The following is a 12,042-nucleotide window of genomic DNA, read 5'->3' on the forward strand; positions in this document are numbered from 1 at the left end:
CACACCATATACTCTTAATACCTTCCACAAAGCATCTCTATCAACCTTATCATATGCCTTTTAATATACTGTTAATGTCTTTTCAAGATATCTTAATTTCTAAAACCACATCCCTATTCCATCACACTGGTGTACTGTGACTACACTTTTGAACTTGTAGTTGAGTTCCTCATATATTCTTACATCATTCTCAACAAACCTTCCCTCTAATTCCTTAGCCTTATTAGCAGCTTTGTGATTGACAAATCACTTTAGGTAAATTTACTCCTACCTTGTCCACAGTGTTCTTTTAAAAGTTTCCTGGTTCCTCCATTCTTATCCTGGTATACCTTCTTTTGCTGTGCTCCCTCATACCTCACAAATGCTGGCTGGCTGGAGTGTGTTTATATCTTTCTCACTGCACATCTTGAAGCTCCTTTGCTTTTAGACATCTTTTATTAAACTATTGTTTACTCATTCCAACCATTTCCTCTCTATTTGAGGGTAAAGGTACCCATATTCTTGCTCCTCCACTGTAAATTTCATGGAACCTCTCTCCTCAAAGCCCTGGCTCCTGGTTACTGAACTCCATTTTCCAATCTTTGTTGACATTCAAAGTGTTGAGGTTTGTACAGCATTCACAATGGTATGTCATCTTTGGAGTTTGTCTCACCTTTCATCCTTTAACATCCTTGTTTTCTTCATAGTGAAACAAGCATTACATGATGATTTTCTCTAGTTGGTGTATCACTTATGATATTCTCATTATCCATGTTAGTTTGTGTGAAGATAACATTTAGTAATGATGATGTATCAGTCCTTCATATCTTAGTATGTTTACTAACATGATGCTGTTGGAAATTCTCTTGTATATACTATAAAAACTTAAGTTTCCATGACTCTATATAACCATGTGAATCCAACTTTCTCATTTGTCTCATTTTAATTAGAATTACCATCTCTCTCAAGTCTATGTCTTATTGCTTCATGTACCATTATGATTGTTCCTGCCTATGACTGTAAATTTGATCTAGATCATTAAAAACATTTTGAGGATTGTGTAATATCAGCACCTTTGCATTCCTTCCCAACACTTACTATTACCATTAAGTATTGTCTGAATGGGCCATCCTCCACTGTTTCTTGAAACTTAAGGCTTTCTTTTTTTAAGAGGGCCAATGCAACTCATTTTTGCCTTCTCTATTGTCCCTTACTGTCATGTACCCATCTATGCAGAACAGAGCAAATCTTCTCTTTGGTAATCTTTGCACCCACAACTAAAAGCATAAAGTGTACTTTCCTGTACATGATCCTTGAATTCCAGCTCTTTTCCCATTAATTACTAATCAATCATCAGTTTTGTACATTCCTTTTAGTGTTGCTTTAGCATCACCTGACACTCTGTGGCTGTTGGCTTTACTTCATCCTCATCCCTCACTTGCTTTTCCAGATTTTTTTGCATTCTGAATATATTTCTTGCTCTTCTCCCTCTCTTCCTTTGATCTACTGTACCCTATTTACCTTGATTTTGAGTTTTTTGGTTGATGAATTATATCCTGGATAGATGACACTGAGTTAAATGTAACCATAAATGTTCATGTGTTTTTGTGTGTGCATTTCCATGTCAGTCAGTAATAACTTACTTGTAATTATCTGCATGTATGGAACAGGGAGAGAGTGGGGACCCATCTCCTGAACTTTCTGTGCCATCATATTGCCCTTTTTAACCTTGGTAAGCTGCCAGGATTCACTGCCTCATTGGTTAGTATATTCTAACAATCCACCACCCTAACATAAAACCAGTACTTTTCAATATAGTTTCTGATGAGGTTTTTACCCATGATTTTATGGCCTGTAGTTACTCTGGTACTGCATCTCTAGATTAGTTGTTCCCAGTCTGTATTATTCAGCTGATTTAGAAGTTTGAGGATTTTTGTCAGATCATCCCTCTTCTCCTCTCCTCCATGGCAGACAACTTTGTAGCCCTTGGCCTGTCCTTGTAGCTCATTCCTTGTGAATCAGGTGCCATCTTAGTTGCTATTCTCTTCATCCTGTCTTTTAGACTTTTGTGCTTGGTTTGGTTCAGGGACCAGACATGTGAGCCATAAACTAGTTTTGGTTTGATTTGTGCCCTTGTCCATGTATTTGAAAGTGATTCTTATATTTGCCAACTGGTAGTTTATCTTTTTTACATTTCTCCTGCATAGCACAGATGATAAAAAGGTACAGATTTTGTAATTAATTTCCCACAAGGTAATAATCACACTAAGGCCTTCTTTCACACTGTACCATCCTCTTCACCTTACATTTACTTGGAGTGAAACTCATCATCCATTTATGTGACCAGTTTTGGAGTTTGCATTCATTATTCTGTATATCCCTCATCATCTTGGTATCATTTGCAAATGTATAGATATGATTTCAGTCCATCAAATAAGTCACATATACTATAAGCAAAGAATAGCAATGGGCCCATGGTCAAGCCATGTAGCATGCCACCTGTAAACCTGTGAGCCTACTTCAAGATGGTCATCTTACCTGCCTTCTTTGCTCTCTTCCAGTAAGATATTCTTCCATCCAAGTAAAGGAACCCATTTTGTATTCCTGCCTGAAGATTTAGCTTTTTAATCAGCCTCCAATGAGAAACTGTGTCAAAGGCACTCTGGCAGTCCAAGAACACATACTATCCATCCCTGTCTTTGGGAGCTCACCCTGTCATAGACATCCAAAAGACTGGTTATGCATAAATTTTTTCCTAAACCCATATTGTCTCTTAGAAAGTTTCTCCTATGCAAGTAGTCGTTCATTTGCTTCTTGATTATCATTTTCAGTGTTTTACAAAGCACTCTAGTTAGTGTGATGGGCCTGTAGTTCAGTATGGTTTCCCAATCCCTTTCTTAAATGTAGGCACAGTGTTTGCTCTCTTCCACATATTTGGAACTACACCTTCCACACATGACTTTGAACAACATTTCTTGTGTTATAGCAAGTACCAGAAAATAGGTGTAGCAAGCACTTTTATACATTCTTTTAATGCATATGTGGAGACTTCACCAGAATCATGGGCTTTGTAAGAGTCGAGTTGTTGTAATAGCCTGATGTCATTTCTGTCAATTACTGTATGTTCCACCTCTCCCATCTTGGTAATGCTGATGCATTATTGTCCTTCACAATGAAAACATGTTTTAACTTGTCATTAACTTTTCACATTTTTTCTCATCCTCAAAAATTCTTCCTTTCGAATCCTCTAGCCTGACTAATTGTTTTTCACTGAGAGGTTGTCTCTGATGAACTTGTGCTTTTTCTACAAGGATTTTTTTTTTTTCTAAATCTTTGCTCCTTCATCCTTACTTTCCTGGACTCAGTTCTTGCTTTCCTTCATCTTTTATATGCTGGCTGGCTGCAGTGTCTTTAATATCTCCATCTATCTATCTATTCTGTCTATCTGTCTGTCCTGTCTATCTATCTATTCTATCTCATCCGTGTATTCCACAGTGCTTTATTTTAAATCTCTCTGCTTTCTCCTCCATACTTTGCAGTACTCTGTCCTTGCTTTCTTGTATCTTTCATATGCTGGCTAGCTGCAGTATCTTTTATATCTCTTATCTGTCTATATCTCTGATGCTTGTTTCCTTCAGGAACTCCCTCAAGGGGGTGGCCAAGGCAAAACAGTCTTCAGAACTGGTGAATTCCTCTTCCACTTCGTTTCCTTTTAATGCCACACCCTTAACATGCCTCTGGTAGAGGGCCACTCTAGCACATAGTAAATCCCTGAGCTCTCTCGCTTTTTGACATTGCTTGTTTAAGTATATTTCTTTCCATTTTGATCCTCTTTCTCTATTGACCATGAGAGGTACTCATGTTCTGATCCCTTTGTTATTGATTTCACAGAACCTTATGTAGCACTAATGTATATACTTATTACATAACTGTTTCCCCAGATCAGTAGTCCTATTGAACTTGAACAGTTTCACGATGTTGCCATAACTGTTCTTCCTTTTGGTTCCTGTGCCCACTCTCATCCCCCCCCTCCCCCTCACATCCTACATCACTACATATTAAAAAGCAAGCACTACATGATCACTCTTTTCAGTAAGAGCATCAAGCTTCATATCTTCTATTTCCATGCTGTAGTGTGTAAAGACAAGGTTGGCTATAGATAATGTCTCATCTCCCATGAATTTACTATGCTCTGTTACATGTTGATGCAGGAAGTTCTTTATACTGGTAAGGAATTTATGTCTCCAAGACTCAGTGTCTTCTTGGAAACATAAGTTCTTCCAGTTTTTCCAGTTATTGAAATCTTTCATTATCAGTACTTTACCATCTGTGAAACAGTGAATGTATGATTTTACATTTTCATGCAGGTTGTTGGAGCTAAACGCACCATGAAAGTTGCCACCATGATGATACCAGCACGAGTTGCTTACGGTCCACAGGTATTTTATCTGTCTTATTTCTGAACACTTAAGATGTCAGCTGAAGTCTTAAAGTGAACTTTTGATAGTGCAACTTCATTGTTTATCATTGACATGATATATTTTACATGTTCACATGAGTTGAATTTGCAAGAGCTAGAGAACTAGCAAGCTGAATCTTGTTTTAATATGGTGTCTCTAAGGTCAGACTCTCTCCCAAAGTCATACTATTTTGGAGTCTCAAAAGTAATACATTTTTCTTTGAAGGTTATACATAGATGTTACTGCTATTGGGTCATTTGATATAACTTGTACACCATTCTCTCTCTTTAAATGTCTTTTCTATCTATCTACTATATCTCTGATACCCATTCCCTGTGGGAACTCCCATCAAGGGGATGGCCACAGCAAAAGAGTCTCCATTTATCCCTGTCCTCGCATGCCTCCCTATTTCACATAAAAATCCCTTTGATATTACTATCATACCCTTTCCTTGTAAAGTCCCTATCTTGCATTCCCTAAACACATCCAAACCACCTCAAAGTATTATATTTCACCCACTTTACCACTCCACAATTTATTCCCTTTGCATTCCCTGCCATACCACATCTCTCATACACCACCATATTTCTCTCTTCATTCCATCTAGTCATATCACATGCTCTCCTCAAATAGCTCATTTCCACAGCTTGGATTCTTGATCTCTGTGACTCATTCCATGTCCATATCTTGGCTGCATAGGTCAGTGTTGGGAAAACTATGCTTTCCCTTGATGCTCCCTTCACTTCAATACTTACACCTCTACCTTTCATTATTCTATTTAGGGACCCATTACCTTTACGCTTCATTATTCTATTAAGAGACTCTTTGAGTCTTCTATCATGTGCTGCTTTGTCCCTTATCTCTTGTTCATATTATCAAACTTACCCAAGACAGCTCCAAAGTACATAAATTCTCTCACCACTTCCAGTCTGTGCATTCTCTGTCTCTCTCTCTCTCTCTCTCTCTCTCTCTCTCTCTCTCTCTCTCTCTCTCTCTCTCTCTCTCTCTCTCTCTCTCTCAGCACAGTTTAGTACACTTTCTTCTGTAACTCTTCATGTTTTTTGTTTTTTAAATCTATACTTAACACCATTGTTTTACTTTTACTTGCATTTAGCTTCAATCGCCCATGCTTACACGCATCATAAAATACACTTACAGCCTTCTGCAACCCCTCTTCACTCTCAGCAAACAACACAGTATCATTTGCAAACAAGCTTGCCTTTAGCCACCATACCTCACTAACACCCTCCATCTCTGCAACACCCTAGTTTGGCTTTCATCTGTCTTGTCACTCCATCCTTATATATGTTAAAAAGCCACAGTGACATCACATAACCCTTTCTCACACCCACGTGCATACTGAAACTTTTGCCCAGCTCTCTATCTTCTCTTACACATGCATTTGCTCCTCCATTGAAGGCTCGTGTGCCATCCAACAGTTATTCCCCACCCTTCATGTTCTAAACACATCTCATAAAAAAGCATTCCACTCAACTCCTTCATACGCTTTCTCTAGATCCACAGAGCCTTCATAGAGCTTCACACCTTTTGCTAGATACTTTTCCACCGTTATTCTCATACAAAAATCTGATTGATAGATCCCTTACTTTCCTTAAAACCCCCTTGCTCCTCACTTTTGCATTCAGTCACTTCCATCACTCTATCTATTAACATTCTTGCATACTCTTTTCCTGGTATACTTAACAGACTTATTCCCTCATAATTGCTACATACATCCTCTGCACCTTTTTCTTTGAATAAAGGAATAAAGAAACAATAATAGCTTTCGTTGAATCCTCAGGCACACCTTTCTGCTTTCATGCTATATTATGTATCAGATGCATCCACTCTATTACACTTTCTTCTCCATACTTCAGCATTTCAGCCATAAACCCATCCACTCCAAGTGCCTTTCCTACTCTCAGCCTCATTATTGGCCATTTTACCTCCCTCCTTTTTTTTTTTAGGCCCTTGCACTTGTATCTTCTTTCCATCCTCCATACCTACCATGCATGTATGCTGCCTTACCTTCTCCCACATTCACCAGTTTCTCAAAATACTTTTTCCATCCATCATCTGTTCCACAGCATTTTTGATATCTTCCATCCACCATACATTTCCCTTTTTATTCCATTATCTCACAATCTTGTATCCAGCTTAATTCTGCAACCTTTGATATTTTTTCTTTAAACATTTTAAGCACCTTATACCCACATGAGTGTATCCCGATATTTACTGCACTTTCGTGTAAACTTTTGGTCACTCTCCCTGCATTTTTCCTGATTCATTTTGCTTGCCAACACTTTTTCCTGTCTATTACTCCAGACGCTGTACCTTCACTTTTTCCTGATCCTAACCTCCACGAGAACCATGAAATGGTCAGAGTCTCCAAAGAAACTTTTCACAACTCAAACATGTAGCATGGCCTCGGTCTTTCATCCACTGCCACATATAGTGTGTGAAGATCAAGCCATGATAGTGTACTAGTCAGTCTCACCCTAGTGTGCTCCTTGACTGGCTGGTTTGGAAATTTTCATGTATACACTAAAGACGTGTCTCTATGAATCCCTGTCGCCATGAGAATCCAAATTTCCTCAGGCAAGGTTCTTCATTGATACTGACATAAGGATGAATCTGGGACTTTTTTTTTTTTTTTTTTTTCTGTCTCCCGTGTTTGTGAGGTAGCGCAAGGAAACAGATGAAAGAAATGGCCCAACCCACTCCCATACACATGTATATACATACACGTCCACACATGCAAATATACATACCTACCCAGCTTTCCATGGTTTACCCCAGATGCTTCACATGCCCTGATTCAATCCACTGACAGCATGTCAACCCCGGTATACCACATCGATACAATTCACTCTATTCCTTGCCTTCCTTTCACCTTCCTGCATGTTCAGGCCCCGATCACACAAAATCTTTTTCACTCCATCTTTCCACCTCCAATTTGGTCTCCCACTTCTCCTAGTTCCCTCCACCTCCGACACATATATCCTCTTGGTCAATCTTTCCTCACTCATTCTCTCCATGTGCCCAAACCATTTCAAAACACCCTCTTCTGCTCTCTCAACCATGCTCTTTTTATTTCCACACATCTCTCTTACCCTTACGTTACTTACTCGATCAAACCACCTCACACCACACAGTCCTTAAACATCTCATTTCCAGCACATCCATCCTCCTGCGCACAACTCTATCCATAGCCCACGCCTCGCAACCATACAACATTGTTGGAACCACTATTCCTTCAAACATAGCCATTTTTGCTTTCCAAGATAATGTTCTCGACTTCCACACATTCTTCAAGGCTCCCAGGATTTTCGCCCCCTCCCCCACCCTATGATCCACTTCCGCTTCCATGGTTCCATCCGCTGCCAGATCCACTCCCAGATATCTAAAACACTTTACTTCCTCCAGTTTTTCTCCATTCAAACTTACCTCCCAATTGACTTGACCCTCAATCTGGGACTTATTGGCTTGAAATATGTTTTGTCGTGAATAATATTGATTGTAGTTTCTACTAGGCCATTAGTGAAAAGGCAGAGCTTGGAGGGTATATATGGGCATCTAGAACAGATGAAAAGTTGTCTCAGTTATGCAGATCCCATCCTCATCTGTCATATTTGATGTACTGAAATATAAGCATACGATCCACAGCCAAGCTCAACAGATTACTTTATGGTTTACCTCGGTGCTTCATATGCCTTGCGTCATCCCATTGGCAGAATGTTATCCCTCTCTTTATCACACTGCTTCAGTTCATTTGGTCTAGTGCCTACTTCTTGCTTTCATGCCTCTTCAGACCCAAATACACAAAGCCTCCTTGACTCTTTCATTCCATTTCTTCCTAAGCTTCCCACTCCATCATGCTTTCCTCAGTTCAAACACATAAGTTCATCACTCCTGAAATGATTTTATAACACAGTCTTCTGTAACTACTTTTAAAAGGCTTTACTCATTCATTTTTTTCAGTTACAGAATGATATAAAGAAGAATAGGAAAAGGCGGAGAAAAGATAGAGGCAAGTTGAAATGTATTGGTTCTTCTGATCAAAATTTAACCTCTGTGTCAAGTAGTGGTTCTCACAATCAGCAGGTAACATCAGTATTAGCTACAGTATCAAGAAAGGGGAAAGCCATTGCATTGATGAAAAAGCAAAATGGACTCCCAACCAAATCACGTAAGGGAAAAATAACTACACAGAAAAAGATTGACATTGTTGATAGTGTGACAAAGGAGTTTAATGGAGATACCTCTTTTGCAAATGGAGCAGAAAGTACAGAAGAGAAAAAGAACAAAAATAAAACAAAGAAAAGAAAGCTAGCTGTGGAAATAACAAACAAGAAGATGAAGTGTATAACGGAAGAAAAGATTGCTCCTGAGAAAGAAGATCCTGTTCAAGAGAAAGAAGGGCTTACCAACAGTGTTCAGAGCTCTCTTGGAGAGGGTGAAGAGACAAAAGCAAACGTTAAGTTTTGTAAGTATAGATCACATGATTTTATATTTTTTTATTTATTTATTTTGCTTTGTTGCTGTCTCCTGCATTAGCAAGGTAGCACAAGGAAACAGATGAAAGAATGGCCCAACCCACCCACATACACATGTATATACATACACGTCCACACACGCACATATACATACCTATACATCTCAACGTATACGTATATATACACACACAGGCATATACATATGTACTCATGTACATAATTCATACTGTCTGCCTTTATTCATTCCCATAGCCACCCTAACACACATGAAATAACAACCCCCACCCCCTTCATGTGAGCGAGGTAGTGCTAGGAAAAGACAACAAAGGCCACTTTCGTTCACACTCAGTCTCTAGCTGTCATGTAATAACGCACCGAAACCACAGCTCCCTTTCCACATCCAGGCCCCACAGAACTTTCCATGGTTTACCCCAGACGCTTCACATGCCCTGGTTCAATCCATTGACAGCACGTTGACCCCGGTATACCACATGGTTCCAATTCACTCTATTGTTTGCACGCCTGTCACCCTCCTGCATGTTCAGGCCCCGATCACTCATAATCTTTTTCACTCCATCTTTCCACCTTCAATTTGGTCTCCCACTTCTCGTTTCCTCCACCTCTGACACATATATCCTCTTTGTCAGTCTTTCCTCACCCATTCTCTCCATGTGACCAAACCATTTCAAAACACCCTCTTCTGCTCTCTCAATCACACTCTTTTTATTACCACACATCTCTCTTACCCTATTATTACTTACTCGTTCAAACTACCTCACACCACATATTGTCCTCAAACATCTCATTTCCAGCACATCCACCCTCCTCCGCATGCCTCGCAACCATGTAACATTGTTAGAACCCCTATTCCTTCAACATACCCATTTTTGCTTTCCAAGATAATGTTCTCGACTTCCACACATTCTTCAACGCTCCCAGAACTTTGGCCCCCTCCCCCACCCTATGATTCACTTCCGCTTCCATGGTTCCAACCGCTGCCAAATCCACTCCCAGATATCTAAAACACTCTACTTCCTCCAGTTTTTCTCCATTCAAACTTACCTCCCAACTGAATTGTCCCTCAACCCTACTGCCTACTGTACCTAATAACCTTGCTCTTATTCACATTTACTCTCAGCTTTCTTCTTTCACACACTTTACCAAACTCAGTCACGAGCTTTTGCAGTTTCTCACATGAATCAGCCACCAGCACTGTATCATCAGCGAACAACAACTGGCTCACTTCCCGAGCTCTCTCATCCACAACAGACTGCATACTTGCCCCTCTTTCCAAAACTTTTGCATTCACCTCCCTAACAACCTCATCCATAAACAAATTAAACAACCATGGAGACATCACACACCCCTGCTGCAAACCTACATTCACTGAGAACCAATCACTTTCCTCTCTTCCTACACGTAAACATGCCTTACATCCTCGATAAAAGATTTTCACTGCTTCTAATGACTTGCCTCCCACACCATATATTCTTAAGACCTTCCACAGAGCATCTCTATCAACTCTATCATATGCCTTCTCCAGATCCATATATGCTACATATGAATCCATTTGCTTTTCTAAGTATTTCTCACATACATTCTTCGAAGCAAACACATGATCCACACATCCTGTACCACTTTTGAAACAACACTCCTCTTTCCCGATCTGATGCTCTGTACATGCCTTCACCCTCTCAACCAATACCCTCCCATATATTTCCCAGGAATACTCAACAAACTTATACCTCTGTAATTTGAGCACTCTATTTTATCCCCTTTGCCTTTCTACAATGGTACTATGCAAGCATTCTGCCAATCCTCAGGCACCTCACCATAAGTCATACATACGTTAAATAACCTTACCAACCAGTCAACAATACAGTCACCCCCTTTTTTAATAAATTCCACTGCAATACCATCCAAACCCGCTGACTTGCCAGCTTTCATCTTCCACAAAGCTTTTACTACCTCTTTGTTTACCAAATCATTTTCCCTAACCCTCTCACTTTGCAAACCACCTTGACCAAAACACCCTATATCTGCCACTCTGTCATCAAACACATTCAACAAACCTTCAAAATACTCACTCCATCTCCTTCTCACAACACCACTACTTGTTATCACCTTTCCGTTAGCCCCCTTCACTAAAGTTCCCATTTGTTCCCTTGTCTTATGCACTTTATTTACCTCCTTCCAAAACATCTTTTTATTCTCCCTAAGATTTAATGATGCTCTCTCACCCCAACTCTCATTTGCCCTCTTTTTCGCCTCTTGCACCTTTCTCTTGACCTCCTGCCTCTTTCTTTTATACATCTCCCAGTCATTTGCATTATTTCCTTGCAAAAATCGTCCAAATGCTCCTCTCTTCTCTTTCACTAATAATCTTACTTCTTCATCCCACCACTCACTACCCTTTCTAATCTGCCCACCTCCCACGCTTCTCATGCTACAAGCATCTTGTGCACAAGCCATCACTGATTCCCTAAATACATCCCATTCCTCCCCTACTCCCCTTACGTCCTTTGTTCTCACCTTTTACCATTCTGTACTCAGTCTCTCCTGGTACTTCCTCACACAAGTTTCCTTCCCAAGCTCACTAACTCTCACCACTCTCTTCACCCCAACATTCTCTCTTTTCTGAAAACCTTTACAAATCTTCACCTTTGCATCCACAAGATAATGATCAGACATCCCTCCAGTTGCACCTCTCAGCACATTAACATCCAAATGTCTCTCTTTCGCACGCCTGTCAATTAACACGTAATCCAGTAACGCTCTCTGGCCATCTCTCTACTTACATATGTATACTTATGTATATCTCTCTTTTTAAACCAGGTATTCCCAATCACCAGTCCTTTTTCAGCACATAAATCTACAAGCTCTTTACCATTTCCATTTACAACACTGAATATCCCATGTACACCAGTTATTCCCTTAACTGCCACATTACTCACCTTTGCATTCAAATCACCCATCACTATAACCCGGTCTTGTGCATCAAAACTACTAACACAATCATTCAACTGCTCCCAAAGCACTTGCCTCTCATGATCTTTCTTCTCATGCCCAGGTGCATATGCACCAATAATCATCCATCTCACTCCATC

General features: G+C 39.9%; 1 protein-coding gene across 2 annotated transcripts in view; it reads left to right on the forward strand.

The window, feature by feature from the left end:
• Positions 1-12,042, forward strand: part of LOC139747337 (bifunctional lysine-specific demethylase and histidyl-hydroxylase NO66-like) — a 178,569-nt gene that overhangs the window by 15,875 nt on the left and 150,652 nt on the right. Inside the window, exons 2-3 of one of the 2 annotated variants that reach the window (XM_071659525.1) lie at positions 4,347-4,418; positions 8,421-8,925. In XM_071659525.1, the coding sequence (XP_071515626.1) occupies positions 4,368-4,418; positions 8,421-8,925 (556 nt within the window). In that variant the 5' untranslated portion in view covers positions 4,347-4,367. The remainder of the gene's footprint in view (positions 1-4,346; positions 4,419-8,420; positions 8,926-12,042) is intronic. The other variant, XM_071659526.1, reaches the window with a different exon arrangement.

The sequence above is a fragment of the Panulirus ornatus genome, chromosome 68 (genome assembly GCF_036320965.1).
Source record: "Panulirus ornatus isolate Po-2019 chromosome 68, ASM3632096v1, whole genome shotgun sequence".
Lineage (NCBI taxonomy): Eukaryota > Metazoa > Arthropoda > Malacostraca > Decapoda > Palinuridae > Panulirus > Panulirus ornatus.